This window comes from Oryctolagus cuniculus, chromosome 7 (genome assembly GCF_051225735.1).
Source record: "Oryctolagus cuniculus isolate XC-2025 breed Fujian yellow rabbit chromosome 7, ASM5122573v1, whole genome shotgun sequence".
In the NCBI taxonomy this organism is placed as follows: domain Eukaryota; kingdom Metazoa; phylum Chordata; class Mammalia; order Lagomorpha; family Leporidae; genus Oryctolagus; species Oryctolagus cuniculus.
In genome coordinates, this window is record NC_142873.1 from 42,754,907 (window position 1) to 42,773,093 (window position 18,187).

The 18,187-nt window shown below is 56.1% G+C and overlaps 1 protein-coding gene and 1 long non-coding RNA gene across 5 annotated transcripts in view; one reads left to right on the forward strand and one right to left on the reverse strand.

The window, feature by feature from the left end:
* Positions 1 to 2,276: 2,276 nt before the first annotated feature.
* LOC103350040 (uncharacterized) lies at positions 2,277 to 4,021 on the reverse strand. The gene is made up of 4 exons (XR_016210543.1): positions 3,894 to 4,021; positions 3,551 to 3,712; positions 3,158 to 3,281; positions 2,277 to 2,413 (listed from the first exon to the last, which is right to left on the reverse strand). It is a non-coding gene; the product is annotated as an uncharacterized LOC103350040 (long non-coding RNA).
* Positions 3,179 to 18,187, forward strand: part of IQGAP3 (IQ motif containing GTPase activating protein 3) — a 37,130-nt gene continuing 22,121 nt past the window's right edge. For 2 of the 4 annotated variants that reach the window (XM_008264306.5, XM_017345793.4), the window contains exons 1-13: positions 3,185 to 3,335; positions 6,196 to 6,283; positions 8,585 to 8,741; positions 9,266 to 9,343; positions 11,278 to 11,354; positions 12,050 to 12,117; positions 12,213 to 12,326; positions 12,528 to 12,706; positions 13,117 to 13,204; positions 13,713 to 13,876; positions 14,338 to 14,425; positions 15,912 to 16,075; positions 17,699 to 17,856. In XM_008264306.5, coding sequence (XP_008262528.3) covers positions 3,299 to 3,335; positions 6,196 to 6,283; positions 8,585 to 8,741; positions 9,266 to 9,343; positions 11,278 to 11,354; positions 12,050 to 12,117; positions 12,213 to 12,326; positions 12,528 to 12,706; positions 13,117 to 13,204; positions 13,713 to 13,876; positions 14,338 to 14,425; positions 15,912 to 16,075; positions 17,699 to 17,856 — 1,460 coding nt within the window. In that variant the 5' untranslated portion in view covers positions 3,185 to 3,298. Of the gene's footprint in view, positions 3,336 to 6,195; positions 6,284 to 8,584; positions 8,742 to 9,265; positions 9,344 to 11,277; positions 11,355 to 12,049; positions 12,118 to 12,212; positions 12,327 to 12,527; positions 12,707 to 13,116; positions 13,205 to 13,712; positions 13,877 to 14,337; positions 14,426 to 15,911; positions 16,076 to 17,698; positions 17,857 to 18,187 lie in introns of all 4 variants that reach the window. The other 2 variants (XM_089299800.1, XM_051858542.3) reach the window with 2 other exon arrangements.

The following is an 18,187-nucleotide window of genomic DNA, read 5'->3' on the forward strand; positions in this document are numbered from 1 at the left end:
CCCTCCCATCTTTCACGTCAAGGAATGAACCAGCACTCTGTGGGGCTGGTTACTGGCTACACGCTCAGAGATGGCCTACACACACACACGCACACACACACACTGTGCTTCTCTGTGGTACTTTCACATTCGGGAGCAGGGTGGAAGGCTGATGATCAGGAAAGGCCTGATCTAGAAGCTCCAGGCCCTGTTAATGAGAGGACAGTCGGCCCCAGGACAGCGGGCACAGAATGCCCCAACTCACTGAAGGTGGCTTGCGTCAGAAAGCAAATGTCCCCACTCACCTGGGGAGGCCTGTTTTGGGCAGAGAGGACTTGGCCAGAAACAACACCCTAAGGAAGTGCTGGGCTCACCCGCACTGGCCCTGCAGCACTGGCGCGGGGCCAAGGAGAGGCGTGCTCACCCAGCCGCCTCGCCTCTCACACAGACTTTCTGTAAGGAGCCAGGATGAGTGGGGGAGGGGTGGGACTGGACCTGCCAAAGACTCAGCGGTCACTGCTGAAGGCCTTCCTGGCTTGATTCCCTGCTGTGGCCGCCATTTCTGGCAACGCCCTCCGCACTGGGCTTCCACGACCCCCATGGATCCTTCCTTTCCCCATCTCCTCTGCTGGGCCCTCTGAGCACCTCCCAGTTGCTAGGGTCCCCCAATCCTCTGCCCCTCGCTATTTTCTCTTCTTCATTTACCTACTCTTCCCAGAACACTTCACCCGCTCCTGTGCGTTCAGCACCACCAAATACGCCAATCATTTCTAAATGTACCCTTCTTCAAACAAAACTTGCATTTCCCCAGCTCAAACCCCCCACACCCCCCGCCCAAGCTGGAAACCAGAAGTCGCCCTTGACTCCTCTCTCCCTGACTCAGCCTCGGCCTATTGAAATCCCTCTCCACGGTCGCCTCTTCTGCAGCCTCATGTCCGTGGCCTTGGACGTGGTGTACTTTATAGTGGTTAAGAACTCAAGCTTGGAGGGGGACTGTCTGGGTTTAAACATTGCTCTACACATTTGTGAGCTCTTTTACTTATTTAAAAGGCAGAGCTACAGAGAGAGAGAGAGAGGGAGAGACAGAGAGAGAAAGAGATCTTCCATCTACTGATGGTCTCTTCTTTTTTAAGATTTATTTATTTATTTGAAGGTCAGCATTACACAGAGAGAAGAGAGGCAGACAGAGAAAGAGAAAGAGGTCTTCCATCTGCTGGCTCACTCTCCAACTGGCCACAATGGCTGGAGCTGGGCCGATCCAAAGCCAGGAGCCAGGAGTTTCTTCCAGGTCTCCCACACAGGTGCAGGGGACCAAGCACTTGGGCCATCTTCTGTTGCTTTCCCAGGGCATAGCAGAGAGCTGGATCAGAAGTGGAGCATCGGGACTTGAACCGGTGCCCATATGGGATGCCGGTACTGCAGGTGGCGTTTTTACCCACTACACCACAGCGCCGACCCCTGATGGTCTCTCTAAAAGGCTGCATCAGTTGGGGCTGGGCCAGGCCAAAGCCAGGATTGAGGAATGTCATCTAGGTCTCCCATGTGGGTGGCAGGGGCCCAAGGACTTGGGCCATCTTCTACTGCTTTCCTAGGCGCATTAGCAGGGAGCTGGATTGGAAGTGGAACAGCCGTGACTAGAACTGGCGCCCATATGGGATGAAAGAGGCAGCTCAATGCTGGCCCCTGCCTGGGTCTTTCTGGCCCAGGGACCCTTGTCCCAAGCAGAAGTGAGGAACCTCATTCAAGATCTTCCTTTCCAGCTGGGAAGGGGGTTTCAGCCCAGCTGTCTAAGGGCATATCTGCCCGACTCATTATCAACGGTTCCTTCTCGGCATCTTGTTCTGGGGGCCCTCCCAGGAAGCAGGAATAGGACCCCCATGGCCAGGAGCCCCAAGCATCCAGATTCTCTCTACTTCTCTCAGCTGATGAGAGGCAAGGGGAACCACTCCTTTTCTTCAAAGAAATATCCACTCTCTTCAAACCTCTTCCTAGGCAAGTTTGCCTCAGCCTTAACTTGTCTGAGGGTTCTGGGTTTGGATCTTTCCCTTTTTATTTCTATTTTTTAAAAGCTTCATTTATTTATTTGAAAGGCAGAGTTATAAAGAAGCAGAGGCAGAGAGGTCATCCATCTGCTGGTTCACTTCCCAAATGGCCACAATGGCCAGAGCTGGGCCGATCCGAAGCCAGGAGCCAGAAGATTCTTCTGGGTCTCCCACCTGGATGCAGGGGCCCAAGGACTTGGGCCATCTTCTGCTGCTTTCCCAGGCCACAGCAGAGAGCTGGATTGGATGTGGAGCAGTTGGGACTCAAACCGGTGTCCATGTGGGATGCCAGCACTGCAGGTGGTGGCTTTACCCACTGCACCACAGCGCCGGCCACGGGGTCTTTTCCCTTTTTCTGCCCTGAGGCTCAGCCTAGGCTGCCCGCTGTTTGCCTGGAGTTGGGAGGAAAGGTAAAGGGAGCAATAGCACATGGGAGAAGCCCATGAGGGAATCCGCAGGGCTGTTCAGGCCCTTCTCTCTCACCTCTGCCGCCACTGGTCTCTGCTCCTAGTCCCACCTCTCCAAGCCCCTGCGGGAGGAGGGGTGCTCCCGGAACATCAGTCTGACTCACCAGCGCCTGAAGTGTTGCTTGCTTATCACACCAAGCCCAGCGCCTTCGCGTGGCACCCAAGGCGCCGCAGGTCCCAGCCTGCACCTTTGGGCCTCTTTCCTGCCCTGCCTGACTTCCGCTCACCCCCAAAACTGAGTGGAGATTAATCCTCCAAACTCACCTCCTTGCCCTGGTGCTTGCTGTTTCCAGTGATAAGAACGCCTCTGACCTCCAACCTGACAAAGCCTCCTTCACTTTGCAACCCTGAACGGCTGTCAGCTCCACTAGGAAGTCATCCCTGCGCTTCGCGGCTCTCCGTGACGTCATGGCCACCACTCCCCTCCCCCTGCGCCTCTCTGCCCTCTACTTGATTTCACTGCGTGTGGGAACAGCAAACTTCTTCAGAACATTCACTGCACTTGTGTACCTCTGCATGTGCGCCACGTAGTTTAATGCATTGCACCACGTAGGCCCGGGAGTTAGCGGGACCCAGAACCGAGCAGGGGTTAACGGGAGTATTGGGGGGAAATGACGGAGGGAAGGGCAAGGACTAGCTGAAGTAAAGGGGTTTAGCTTTTCTGCACACCTGGGCGGCGGTCTCTGCGGCCCGGGACTACAAATCCCAGGACTCTCTGCGCAGCGGACCGGAAGTGTCCTGTCCGACCAAGGCGACGGAGAGGGGCGGTGGCCCAGCGGCGGGAGATTCAAACCTGGAAGAAGGAGGAACATGGAAGGGAGAGGAGCGGGCCCGGGCCCCGCGGCCTGTGAGTGCAGGAAGGGTCGGAGGAGGGTCCGCAGTGGTGCCGCTGCTGGTGGGAGAGGGTAGCTTGGCTGCCTTGGGGGAGGCTGGGGCGGCGGCAAGGGGCTGTGGGACTGTGCTGGGTGGGGAGGGAGCGCTGGGTCCCGGCCCCCGCGGGCCCAGGCGGGGCTGCCAGCGGTGAAACGCCTGCTGACCCCCAGGCCGCGCGTCGGAGCTTACCAAGAGCGTTCTCCCTGATTCCCAAATTCCGGAGCTGCGGGGTGAGGAGAACGTAGGTTGTCTGGCCGAATCCTTACAATGCTGCAGTTACTGATGGCTTCCATGCGTGCCCAGCGCAGCCACGGGACCTGCAGCGACCCGGGCGCACCCTGGCGCTTTGCACTGCGCTTTGAGACAAAGCCTGTCAGACTTCAGGCTCCGAAATTCCCTGCGGCTCTCAAACTACAGGTTCCTTGAGTCCTAGCCGCGTTCCACCGTGAACTGCATTTATGGCAAGCACTGCTGTGAGGCTTCCCCAGGGGGTTGGAGTTCTAATGCAAGCAGTCCTTTCCAATAACCCTACCTGAGAGAGACCGGAGCTGGGAGGGTGGAAGGCATAAAGGTTTCCGTTTGCTAGTCTGACCGGAGTGACGTCCGTGTCCAACCCTTGGTGGAAAGAAAGCTACTCTCAGGCATGACGACGGTTGGAAGATCGTTTTTTGTTGTTGTTGTTCCCCTTTGAGACTGTGTGTGTGTGTGCAAAGCCCCGCCCATCTCTCACAGCCCTCGATTCATAACTCTGAAGTGATGTCACTCACTTACCGGTTTATTTTCCATGCCTAACAACCAACAATTGTTGCTTAGCCTCCCCCTCAGAGGAACTGATGGATTTCCTGTGCTTTCCCATCTGTAGCTGGAGATGTGTGTTTTAACTTGCTTAACCGCCAGTTCAAATAAGCCTTGTCTCCCTCAAATTACCCTGCAGGACATGCAATAGAGGGAAATAGGATAAAGACGCAGAATGGCACTAAGTGCTGAGTCAAACACAGATTGAGCAACCTGGCCCTTTGCAAGCCGTCCGACTTTTCTTTTCTTGGGGGGTGGGGGGTGGGGGAGTGTCTGCATAGCTTTCTCTTGCCCTGTTTCATTGCAGTATTGCCTCTAATTTATTTAGTTTCAAGATAATTTTCCTCCTTGGGTGAGCTATGCCTAAAATGATAGTGAAGGTGCCCATGTGAGCTTTTAAAATTCTCTTTGTCCTTCCACTTAATCCCTGGTGGGCGGCAGTGCCTTCTGTTGCACTGGCTTCTCCTTCTTTCTGCCTGTTCGTTCTTGGAGCCCCGGCTCATAGGTAGAAGCCTCTGCCTCCTCTGTAGATTGAGGCCAGGACTGCAGTCACGCTTACCCTCTTAGGGTTGGAGTTGTTTCCATACATTTTTATCTCTTATTTAGTTCATTACTTGAGATGCAGAGAGTGAGCAAGCAAACTCCTATCTGCTGGCTCACTCCTCAAATGCCTGCAATAGCTGGGGCCAGGCCAGGCTGAAGCCGGGAGCTAGGAGCTCAGTCTGGACTTCCCTCATGGGTGGCAGGGACCCAGTGAATTGAGCCATCACCTGCTGCCTCCCTGGGGGCACGCTAGCGGGAAGCTGGAATAAAAGCAGAGCCAGGATTTGAACCCAGGCACTCTGATATGCACTGTAGGTGTTCCAAGCAATCCCTTAGCTGTTGTGCCAAACACCCACCCCCACATTCTTCTCTAATAATAATCTCTGTTTTGTGAGAATAGGAGTCCACTTGATGTAGGCAGGCATAGAGGATAAAATTGATCAGGTTTGCGAGCTGGAAGACCACGCCTTCACCACACCCCTGTGTGATCTCATGCCCCTACCTGGCCATACCTGTGTGCCCACCTGTCAATCAGGTTAATTAACCACTCCTCCTTGGAAGTGGATTAAAAGCCTAGGACACGGTGTGCCAGGTCTCTTCCTTCTTTTTGGCCTTTTGCCATTGTGGGCCAGTGCTGGCCAGCGCCTCCAGGGTGCATGGCCTTCGGGCCACCCGTGCTTCCTGGCCTGTATGCTCCTCCACGTGGCTGGCTCCTGGTACTCGGTATGAATCTAGATTTATATCTCCTTTTAGATAGAGCCCTCACTCTCCTATGCATTTCTCTCACTGAATAAAAGCTTAAAATGTATCATGCTGCCTCATTCACTTATGCTGGCATTCAGAATTCTTCTCTGAATATTAGGCAAGAACCCACACAGGCTTATCAATATTGGGAATTTATTAATAAGCACATGGTGATGTCATGCCCCCCCATAATCCGATATCACACCGACCCAATGCCTGACATAAAGGAGGTATTGCATTGCTGAATGGCTGTTGAATGCCAGGTCATTGTGGGTTCTGTTAGCAGCCTCTGAGAGAGAACCCAATGAGGATGACACAGGTCCAGTTCTTGGAGAACTCGGAGTCTAACGGGGGGAGATAAGGTGCTAAGTTAGCCACACAAGGCTCAGGAGGCACCTGCTCCGAGACACTGAGGGAAGGGCCATGGAGTAGATTTGCGGAGGAGGAAGGCGGGAAGATAACTGGAGGGGCCAGGCAGGGGTGCTGCCAATCTACAGGGAGGCCCCTGGTAAAGGGGTGCAGGGAAGCGGAGGAAGGGCAGGTGGGAGGTGCTGCAGGGCTCTGAGCAGAGCAGCCTAAGAAGAAACTTAACATTCTACAATGTATCCACGGACCAAAACATCCATGGTGACCCATACCTCAGACTTCCTTGTGTCTGTTACTAAATTATTTTTTTAATACAAGAAGGTGCTTCCCTGCTGAGGCCTCTTGTCAGATGTGCCCTTGGTGGACCCCTCCCCTTCACCCCGCAGATGAACGCCTCACGGCCGAGGAGATGGACGAACAGAGGCGGCAGAACGTGGCCTATCAGTACCTGTGCCGGCTGGAGGAAGCCAAGCGGTGAGTGGAGTCCCCAGAGAGGGCCTCCTGGTCTCCCCACCCAGATGCCCGCCCCCAGTGCCAGTGCCAGGGGACAGGACTCCATTCTATGGAGAAGGGAGAGTTGCCATTACATTTTTTTTAAGCAGATACCAAACATTACCTCTGCGTCCTTCAGTATATATCTCTAAAATATACAGACTTCTGCCATCACCACCACAATGCTTTTATAATACCCAGCTGAGTTATCCCCAAGTCCTTGGAAGACCGATTCCCAAGCCATTTTCAAATTTTCCTATTTGTCTAAAAAGAACGTCTGTTTTTTTTGTTTGGCTTGTTCAAAGAAGTATCTTTAAAAGTACATGCATCATCCTTGCCTCATAAGTCTTTAGTCTGGAGCAGCTAACCTCCCCTTTTCCATTTTGCATGTCATTGCCTTGTTGAAGAAGATACTGGATCGTTTTTCCTGTAGAACATCCTACATTCTGACTTTATTTGCTTCCTGGTGTCATTCAACTGATTCCTCTATACCCCATATTTCCTATAAATGGATCTAAAGGCTCGATGAAATTCAAGTTCAACATTTTTGACAAGACTTCGCTGGTGGTGGTGTGTGTTTCACATCACATCTCCCAGGGGGAGCCTCATGTCTGCTTGTCCCACTTTTAGTAATGCTCAGTCTGATCCAGGAGTTCAGGTGAGAGCAAGCTGATCTCTGCACTGAACATTCCCTGCTAACCTGACATCTCATGCCTGCCTCTGTCTGGGGTCCTCACTGGAACCAATAGTAGTGGTGAAAAGTGAAGAGCCTTTTCTTTTCTTTTCTTTTTTTTCTTTTAAAGATTTATTTATTTGAAAGAATTAGAGGGAGAGCCATAGAGAAAGAGAGAGAGATCTTCCACCTGCTGGCTCACACCCCAGATGGCCGCAACAGTCAGGACTGGGCCAGACTGAAGCCTGAAGTCAGGAGCCAGGAGCTTCTGGGTCAGTCTGCCATGTGGATGCAGGGGCCCAAGGACTCGGGCCATCTTCTGCTGCTTTCCCAGGTGCATTAGCAGGGAGCTGGATCAGAAGTGGAGTAGCCAGGACTCGAATCAGCACCCATGTGGGATGTCGGTGTCATAGGCGGTGGTTTAGCCCACTATGCTGCGGCATCGGCCCCAGTAGTATACTTTTAATGTTCTCCAAAAAAGTAGATGGGATGTAGCGGAGAGGAAATCGGGTGTCTATGGCGAAGAAAGTCTGAAGCAACAGCAGAGTGTGACTGGCTTTCTGGACATGGATGCTTTCCCGCAGGCCCCAGTGTTAGGGAAGTTTGAGATTTCTTCTTGCAACCACCAGCACTGGTAATGCCTTACACTGGTACTCAAGGTGTTGTCAGGTGCGTGCGCTCATTAGATCCTGGCAACGGCCTGCTGTGGCAGGAAGCACATTGGTCTTATCTTCAATTGCAGACTACAGCTGAGGCTCAGGGAGGTGCACTGCAGGAGATGGAGTGGAAAGTGGGTCTTATTCCAACAGCTGCGACTTTTCTGTCCCTCCTTTGTTGTGATTGTTTTGTTTTTAAAATTACTTATTCATTTATTTGAAAGAAAGAGTGAGCAGAAAACTGCCATCCACTGGTGCACTCCCTAAATGCCCACCATAGCTGGAGCTGGGCCAGAGCAGAGCCAGGAGCTGGGAAAACAATCCACATTTCTCTCCGGGTAGTGGGGACCCTGTCACTGAAGCCATCACCTGCTGCCTCCCAGGGTGCACATTAGCAGGAAGCTGGAGTCAGGAGCCAGCGCCAGGACTCTAACCCAGGCACTCCACTGTGAGATGCAGATGTCAACTGTGAGGCCAGTGCCCGCCCCTTTTCTCTCCCTTTGTGCTGTGTCCCTTCCATCAGCCCAGGAGTCTCCAGTACCCTCGTTATCAAAGCTAGGTTATGACCATGTAGGTCCCTAGGCAGACCTGACCTTGATGGAACTGGCTTCTCAGAGAGCAGTGAGCGGTTTCATTTTGTCCAGCAGTCAGATATGTAACCAGACTGTCATGTAACAGTGCACGTGGCTAAGCCTCACTGACGGCACACAGGTTCAAGATCTGTCCGGGAAGATAGCTTGGGGCAGGTGGGGCTGAGAGTTGGCCAGTCTAAGTGTGGGGCAACTTGGGAGAAGGTAGAAACGGCCAGGCAATGGGCAGAAAGGGGCTTGGGATTGGGCAGGGAGAGAGGCAGGGGAGGGTCAGGGGGCAGGAGGGAGGGAAGGAGGGAGGGGAGGTGGGAATAAGCCACTGTGGCCCGCCAGAGTGGGTGAGAAGGGACTCTCGTGCTCCTAGCTGGATGGAGGCCTGCCTGAAGGAGGAGCTTCCGTCCCCGGTGGAGCTGGAGGAGAGCCTCCGGAACGGGGTGCTGCTGGCCAAGTTGGGCCACTGTTTCGCACCCTCCGTGGTTCCCCTGAAGAAGATCTACGACGTGGAGCAGCTGCGGTACCAGGTGGGGAGCAGTGAGCGCCACCGTCTGCCTGCTTCCTCTCCACCCCCCCACCCCCCCGCCTCCTTGCAGTTGGGAGGGGAGGTGGCCCTGTATTTATTACCCCAAACTGGACACTTCCAAGGAGGAAAGGGGTGGGTGCCTTTACTCACTGCACTGGATCACCAGGTGGGTGTGTACTCTCTCAGCAGCAAGCGTGCTTGCTCGGTGGGCCCTCAGGTGCCGCTATGTGAGCACTGCCAAGCTTACGCCCAGAGGCCCGTGGGCTCAGCCACCTGTGGGTGCTGCCCCTTCCTTGCTCCCTGCTGTCCAGTCCTCTCTTCCCCACCCCTGCCCTCCTTCCCAAATGTCTAGCTGGTGCTTTCCCGCTCAGTTTTTCTGTTCTGGGGGATGGGAAGTCCACGGGGCGGTTCCTCTGGCTCCCCGGCCGCCCTTCCCTGTAGAATCTAAGCTGTGGTGCCGGCACTACCCACAGGGAGCGCTGAGACTGTGGAAACAGTCTCAGATTCTCTTTCCTTCCCTTGCAGGCAACTGGCTTGCATTTCCGTCACACGGACAACATCAACTTTTGGCTGTCTGCAATCGCCCACATCGGTCTGCCTTCGGTAACCCGGGGCCGGGAGACCCGCGCTCACCTTTGTTCTTCACTCACCTCCAGTGCCCCCGCCCCCGCCCTGATACACACATTAGCTCCCTGGGCTGCTCGGCCCCATTGCAGGTGTCCTCTGAGCTAACAATCTAAGGGAACCATTTGTGGGGCTGTATGCCTTTGAACCAAGTAACCTGGTCTCTGACTCCACTGCCCCCATGGATAAAAGGTGAGGTCTCCCTGACTGAGTTGCATTGTCCCCGTTCAGCAGTGAGGTTCCCAGGTCACACCGGAGGTGGGCACACGGTGGCCAGCCGCCTCCCACCCACTTCACAGTGTGAAGCGCAGGCACTCCACGCTGTGGGAGACTGAGCTGAAGCCTAGGCCCAAGACCCCAGCTGGACGCACAAAGCGTGTCCTTTCTCCCTGTGAGTCTTGGATTGTTTCTCACGTGGAAAATGGGGAGAGTGGTGCCCAGTGAGATGCTGTCAGGGCGTCACGTGGCCGGTGTGAATTCTCTGGGAACTGTAGAGAACTGTAGCACTTAGCACTGTTTTCTGGTTTGCTTTTCTTCACTATAGACGGGAACAACAAGGTGAGGAGACGAAAGGAAAGGAAGCTACCCCGGTGGGAGCAATAGTGTATCCTCAGTGGACCTGGGACGCCTTTTTTTTTTTTTTTTTAAGATTTGTTTATTTAAAAACAGAGTTAGAGAAAGAGAGAGAGAAAATCTTCCATCTTCTGGTTTATTCCCCAAATGGCTGCCTCAGCCAAGGCTAAGCTTGGCTGAAGCCAGCAGACAGGAACTTCCTCCAGGCCTCCCTCATGGGTGACAGGGGTCCAAGTACTTGAGCTACCTTCTGTCGCCTCCTAGGTATTAGCAGGGAGCTGGAGCGGAAGCAGAGTGGCCAGGACTTGAACTGGCGCTCCTGCAGGAGATTCAGGTGTCCCAAGTGGTGACTTCACCCGCTGCACCACAATGCCTACCCTGGGACCAGGGCACTCAGCCTCTAGATTCAATCCTTCATTATGAACCTAAATGTAATCAAAATGTGCTGAGGTCAGGCCCTGTCACCATCTGTAGCTGGCAAAGGAATCCAGGCCTAGGGCGACTTAGTTTTGGCTCTCCCCCCACTGATTACAGGCCTCCAGCTTGGGAACAGGAGTCACTGGGCCTTTATGGTTCTTTTTGTTTTGTTTTGTTTGAAGATTTATTTATTTATTTGAAAGGTAGAGTTAAAGAGAGGCAAAGGCAGAGCAAGAGCATGAGTGAGAGCAAGAACAAAAGCAAGAGAGAGACAGACAGAAAGATCTTCCATCCGCTTATTCACTCCCCAAATGTCCGCAATGGCCAGAGCCACGCTGATCCAAAGCCAGGAGCCAGGAGCTTCTTCCGGGTCTCCCACGCAGGTGCAGCGGCCTAAGGACTTGGGCCACCTTCTACTGCTTTCCCAGGCCATAGCAGAGAGCTGGATGGGAAGTGGAGCAGCTGGGACTCTAACCAGCACCCCTATGGGATGCTGGCACTGCAGGCAGTGGCTTTACCCACTATGCCACAGCGCCAGGCCCAGCCTTCATGGTTCTTGGCAGTGCGTGCCTCCTAGGGCCCGCTGCAGGAGGACAGCCAGCTCTCCAGCATACGCCCTTTCTGGTGAGGTCAGGCTCCCTGTGTCTGTGAGACGGCTGGGGCCGGGGCTCCCGCAGGATGTGGCTCGCATCCTGCAGTCTCATGGGGAGTTCCGTCCGTCGGGGAGCCCTATGGCCAAGTCTTGGCTTACGTGTCCCGGTCTTCTCATCCTGAGCTGACTCAGAACGACTGGGGAGAGTGACCCCGAGCGAAAAAGGGGCACACACCTCAGACTGGAGAGGAAGACCCATTTCTCTGCCTCCTCTTTCTGTCGTGCGGCTTCCAAGCCCCCAGTGGCAATAACTAGCTGGTCTCTCCTCCAGACCTTCTTCCCCGAGACCACGGACATCTATGACAAGAAGAACATGCCCCGGGTGGTCTACTGCATCCACGCTCTCAGGTGAGAGACCCCAGGCCTTCGTCAGCTGTTCCTCTGGGTGGAGCCAGCAAGTGATAGCAACTTGTGCAGCAGGCAGGATTGGGGGTAGACCCCAGGGAGCACCTCGGGAGCCGGAGGATCTAGATGTACGTGGTCTCGTTTAGGTTTACGTGCGTGTTTGTGGGCGCCTCTGGGCATTACCCACGTGGGTGAATGGAATGAGCAGGCAGGGTAGGGTTTTCAGCTTGTGTGACTGGGGTATAAAGGCACCAGGACAGCACCCAGCAAGAGTGTCCCGCATAAGCCACGTAGAGTGAGTAGGCAGGGCTGCTTGGTCCTACTCCCAGCCAATTGGCTAAATTCATGGAAAGTGACACCTTGTGTCTCCCACGTGCTCATCTCCTGTGCTCCTTTGTGCCTCTGCTCAGTGGGTGTCTGCTCGCTGGGCCTCTCCTCTGTCCATCTGGTGACCTGCTCCTGCCGTGTGTCCTCTGTGACACCTTCCCAGTTGCCCCGGTCATGCCACAGCATCGTGCTTACCTGCTGTGGCCCTTGTCCTGGCTGACTGCTGGTAACATTTCTCCCTGTGGATTGGGGGTGACTGGAGGGCAAGTGCCAAATGGGCTTCACTCCGAGTCCCCATCTTGTCTCCTGCAAACCCAGCTGTGAACACAGTGTCAAAGTGTGTCTTCCAATGCCTTCCCATTCCTTCCCAGTCTCTTCCTCTTTCGGCTGGGATTAGCGCCTCAGATACAGGATCTGTACGGCAAAGTGAAATTCACAGGTAAGCCCATCTCGGCTCCCCCAGCCCCGCCACCAGCCCGGGCAGGGTCTGAGGAGTTCTGAGCCTGAGGAAGTGCGCCTACACTGTCATTGCAGCCGAGGAACTCAGCAACATGGCCTCTGAACTGGCCAAGTATGGCCTCCAGCTGCCTGCCTTCAGCAAGATCGGGGGCATCCTGGCCAATGAGCTCTCGGTAGATGAGGCTGCAGGTAGGGGCTGGGCTGCCAGGCTACTCCTGCTAGCACCAGGCTCAGTGAACGTCTTCAGATGGATCCTGGCCACCTGTCACCCACAGGCGGGGCCATCAGGCGACCTGGAAAAGGAAGCGATGTCGGGGTGGCCTGCAGCTGGTTGCACTCTGGTCTGGGGTTCATCCTGACCTCCTGACTTTGCTTCCCTGCCCCCCACAGTCCATGCTGCTGTCCTTGCCATCAATGAGGCAGTGGAGCGAGGGGTGGTCGAGGACACGCTGGCTGCCTTGCAGAATCCCAATGCTCTTCTGGGGAATCTTCAAGAGCCTCTGGCACCCATTTACCAGGAGCTGCTGGCCCAGGCCAAGCTGGAGAAGGCTGCCAACGCCAGGAACCACGTAAGGAGGCATCCTGGGGCACAGAGGCCAAATAGTCAAGTGGCCTGGAGGTCATCAGTGAAGCCAGGGGTCCTATCTGTTGTCTCTAGGTTCTAAAGTTTCTCGGAGAAACTAGTTTATCGATGACTAGAGAAACAGGAGAGGAATTTCGCAGGTTGACGAGAACTCAGAAGAGCAGCCTAGAGAAAGGGTTCTGGGGGGATGCTTGCCTTCAGGGAGGACTGGGCGAGGCTTTGAAACACAGAGCTGCACAGGAGTGGATTGGAGATCCTGAAAATTGGGACAGTCGGTGCCAGGGATGACCCAGCTTCCCCAGAGTCCTGAGCAGAGGGCGGCCCCCAGAAGAAGGAACAGGTGTAGAGGGGGAGGGAGCGATGGGAGGAGGTCGAGTTAACTTTCCCCCAATGAAGTTTTTGCAGGATGACAGAGAGAGCCAGGATATCTACGACTTCTACCTCACGCAGGCTGAAATCCAGGGCAACATCAACCATGTCAATGGTAAGAGACAGCCCAGGAGGGGCCTGGGTTCTCCCCTGGGAGGTCTGAGGATGGCTTTTCAGTCCCCACTTGGACCAGCTGTTGCCTTGGGGAAAAACCAGAGGCCTTCTGGCCCTGAGTGTCTGGAGAAGTGGTCCCTGCTGGAGCGGCATCCTCTGGAAGAGAGGTCCACAGGGAGGACAAAGGCAAAGGGACAGGCCCCTCAGCCCCCGGTGCTGGGTGCAGTTGGACTGGGGACCCTGGGGCAGGCGTGTGCAGCGGTTGGGGGAGGGGCTGCCTGAAGGCTCCAGGTGGATGAGGCTTTGCCTTCTTGCATCAGGCTCTCTGCTCTCCTGGAATGCGCAGATGAGGCTGTGAGGGCCAAGCTGGAGAATGAGGGCTGCATCAGAAGGGCCCAGGAACTGAGGGGTGGGGGGTGGGAGTGGAGTGACTGGCAGATTCCCAGGGCTGGGCTGCAGGGTGGAGGGGGACTTCCCATATCGCTCACTGGAATGTCGGCCCTTTGCAGTCCATGGGGCTCTAGAAGTTGTTGATGATGCCCTGGAAAGACAGAGCCCTGAGGCCCTGCTCGAGGCCCTTCAAGACCCTGCCCTGGCCCTCCGAGGGGTGAGGAGAGACTTTGCCGACTGGTACCTGGAACAGCTGAGCTCAGACAGAGAGCAGAAAGCACAGGTCAGGCCCTGTTACCTGCCATCTCCTCTGGGTGACTGAGGGGACCTCTTACCCAAGGAGCACCGCTGTCAGTCCTTTGTATTCTGTAAGCGCTGACTACACGTTCAAAAGGCTGAATTTCGTTCCAAAGCCTCGTGGATGAAACTGATCAGTTCCTGTCCCCTGGGGGTCCCTGCCTGTGACCCGGAGAGACCCAGGGGCTGCAGAGTAGGCAGTGACGTGCTCCCCACTGCAACTTAGCAACTGTTGGCCTTCACCTTGACGCTATCTGCACTTGTGTTGTTTTGTTATTTATCATGCTTGCTGAGTAAACAAGTTAAAAATGGGTAAACAGGCAGGGGTGGGCCAGCCCATTCTGCCTAGCGGGGAGAGTGGGATCGAGGGTCGGTGCCTCGGTGGTCTGGGGAGCCCCTGCTGGCCGCTCCTATAGCAGGACTCTCTCCCGCATCTCTTTGTCTCAGGAGCTGGGCCTGGTGGAGCTTCTGGACAAAGAAGAGGTCCAGGCTGGCGTGGCCGCAGCCAACAGGAAGGGAGAGCAGGAGCAAGCCAGTAAGTCCTCCCTAGGCCTGGGGCCTGGTCTGGGTGCACCACGGGCTCTTGCGGGAGCGTCCAGCCCCTCTGCTGGCTCAGGACGGGGCAGTGGGACTGCTGCCCGATTCCCTCTCCTGGCAAGGGACTGCTGCCCTGGGGTAGCCCGCCTGGAGGGACACCGCAGATGAGTTCATTAGGTGAGATGACGGCGTGTCAGGGCTGCGCCAGGCTGGCTCCTGGGCAGGCTGGTTCCCTCCAGGCAGCTCGCCTGCGATTTTGACAGTTTCAACCTGCTTCGATTCCTTCAGCTTCTGCAGCGTAGTGATTTCCCAGGTGAGAGAGAAACTCATATCTCACTCCGTTTCTCTTAAAACGTTATATCCAAATACAGTTCTTTATTAAAAAAAAAAAAATAGCTGTTTCCCTAAGAGGTCCATCCGCGTAGCAAGAGCGAGGAGAGCGCGGGTGGAAGGCAGTAGCCTGTGGACCTTGCCCTGTGCTAATTGCTTCACTCGGTCTTGACTGGCTGGCAGCTCCTGAGCTTGCGCAGTCACCATCTGCCTTTGGCGAACAGTTTAGACCCGCCCCGGGCGGCTGCTAGAGCTGCTCCCCTTATCAGCTCCTGCGCTGATCTGATCTTATCTCCCTTGCCGACCTGACCTCAGACCTTGACCGCTTCTGCCATTATTCATCTACACTTGAGTCCTAGCCCCTTGGCGGGCCGATACCTCCCCAGAGTCCCTCCCCATCTCGTCTGCTCAGAGCACCAGTCCTTGGTTGTGCTCCCAGCCCCTCCTGTCCCTCCCTCTCCCCCATTCTCACCTGTTAGAAGCGGTGAGAACATCCCCCGGAAGTTGCTCCAAGTCTTCAGGGCAGTCTCTCCCAGCCAGCGTCCATCCCTCCCTGTGCTGCCGTGGTGTTGTGCAGAAGTGGGGGATGGCGGTGGCGTGGCCTTCACAGCAGTGCCCTGTGGGTGCTTTTGTGTCTTTATTTTCCCCCAGGAGACTATGTGCCCCCCCATGCCAGTGCCCATGTCTGCTTAGCATTTTATACGGCCCAGGGTTTGTAAACTCACGCTACGTGGATGTGCCGTAGCCCCTTTATAGCTTCCTCTTGCCCTTTGCAACCCAGAGGGCTCCACCTTGGAGCTAACGCCTATTCCTCTGCTGTCATCAAGTAGGTCCTGGAGCCCCTGGACTAACCTCAGCTCACTCGTGCGCCACAGCCACCTGTCAGTCACCTCTGCCACACAGCCACCCTGTGTTACACGCTGAGCTACTCGGCTCGGCACCTGACAGATTGCTTCTCATGGAGCCTCCTCTTAAAGCAGCCCAGCCCCTTTCCCCCCGAGCATTTAGAAACACATCTTGAACCCAACAGAATGGATTTCAAGAGCACTTACAAGGCCATCTCCCCGCCGTGGTCGCCGGCAGAGCCCGGCTGGCCAGGATACCGAGATGGCCCCGAGCACCCGGCCTGTGCGCCTCTCCTCTCCCCCCTGCAGTGCTCCAGGCTGTGCGGCGGATCAACAGAGCCATCCAGAGGGGCGCGGCGGCCGACACTGCGAGGGAGCTGATGTGCCCCGAAGCCCAGCTGCCTCCCGTGTACCCTTGTGCCGCGGCCGTGTACCAGCGGGAGCTGGCGGTGCTCCAGCGGCAGCAGCAGGGCGTGAGCGCCCGGGGCCCGGGCTGCGGGAGGGGCGGGCAGTCTGTCCAGAGCACCCTCGGAGGACCCTCAGGGACACAGGCGAGGGTCGAGGGCTGGGGAAAGGGCGCGCTGTGAGAGTCACTACCTTTGAGCACACACTGCCTTGTACACTCACTCAGTCCTTAGAAACACCCTAGAAGGGAAGGCGGATTGTGTCTGTGTTAGAGATGGGGGAACCAAGATTCCGAGGCCAAATAACTTGCCCGGCACTGCTGTGATTGGCAGGTGGGGAAGAGTGAAGCAGAAAACACTTGAAGCCCATGCTGGTAGCCACTCTGCTGCCTCACCACCCCCTGGACCAGCAAGCTGAGACGTCCACTAGGGGAGTCAGGATATACCCAAGGGGCCAGATAGAGACTTAGGGAGACAACAGTAGATGACGTAGATGGAAGAAGACTTCAGACCCCGGAAATGGGGGAAGCAGAGCTAGAGATAAATCTGGGAAGGCTTCCTGGAAGAGAGGGCAATTGCTAGGGAATCATACCCGCAGCAGGGTTTGCAGAGTATCTGCTCTGGGCATGAGCCTCAGGAGAGGCGCAGTCTCAACACACAAGTTGAGCTCCTACAAGGAAGCACAGTGACTAAGACTGGGAACTTTAGAGTCCCAGTCCCTGCCTTGCTAGCTCCGCTAGTTCCTAGCTAGGTGACGCTACCCTACCCCTCAGTTCCTTCCTACCGTGTAATTAATCCCGTCCACGTACACGCTTAGAGAAGGTGAGCGGTAGCACTGTTATTCACGGTGCCTCCAATCAGGGGAGGCAGGAAGGGTGCTCCCGACAGAGGGAACAGCGCAGTAGTATGTGAGAAGGAGCAGGCCCAGCAGAGCAGTGGGCGGGGGCCTCCTGGGTGTGGCAGCGACCGCCGGGCTGCACCTCTGTATGTGCAGGGCCCACTGCGATTCTTGCTGCATAGTTAGGACCAGAAGGGAGCTGGCAGGGCTCACTGGTGGAGTGCGGGCTCTGGGATCAGATAGCTGGAGTTGCCTGGCATAACTGCCGTGGGCCCCTCTGTGCACTGGGCGTGTTCACGGCGCCTCCTTACTGGTATGCGTGGACAATCAGTGGGACCGTGTGCGCAGTGGTTGTACTGGTGCGCATGGACAGTCAGTGGGACCGTGTGCGCAGTGGTTGTACTGGTGTGTGTGGACAGTCATTGGGACTGTGTGCGCAGTGGTTGTACTGGTGTGCGTGGACAGTCAGTGGGACCGTGTGCGCAGTGGTTGTACTGGTGTGCGTGGACAGTCAGTGGGACCGTGTGCGCAGTGGTTGTACTGGTGTGCGTGGACAGTCATGGACAGTCAGTGGGACCGTGTGCGCAGTGGTTGTACTGGTGTGCATGGACAGTCATGGACAGTCAGTGGGACCATGTGCGCAGTGGTTGTACTGGTGTGCATGGACAGTCATGGACAGTCAGTGGGACCGTGTGCGCAGTGGTTGTACTTGAGCATTCTGGGACTGACGCTCGTGACTGGCTCGGCCCCAGCGGGGTTGAGGATGGAGACGCTGGGGTGGAACCTTGGGGCAGGACAGCCGCAGGCCTCTGGGCCCTTCGCCAGGCCTCTCGCACGTTGCCCTCCCCCTGTAGGAGCTCAGCCAGGAGGAGCTCTTTGTGGCCGTGGAGATGCTGTCAGCTGTGGTCCTGATCAACCAGGCCCTGGAGGCCAAGGACACCAGCGGCTTCTGGAGCAGTCTGGGGAGCCCCGCCACAGGCCTGGCGGAGGTGGAAGCGGAAAATGCTCAGCGGTGAGAAAGCTTCAGCCACCTGCGGGCGGTGGGGGCGCGGAGGAGTGTGGTCAGGACCCGAGTTCTGGGAGACCAGGCTGCCGCGTGCCGCCCTGCTCCTGGGCCCGGGCCACCCTCCAGGGCTGGGAGTCAGTGGGTCGCTGCTCATTCCTCGTGGCTCTGTCGATCCCTCCTGTGACTGGGTTTGAGTGCCAGGTGCTGGGAACAAAACAGCAGGGAGCAAAACCCTGCTCTCATCAAACTGGCCTGCGAGTGCAGGGGGCTGGAGGTGGGGCCGCGGCGGGTGGACAGTTTCTCTGCTCCCCGCAGCCTGGCTACAGAGGCCTCTGAG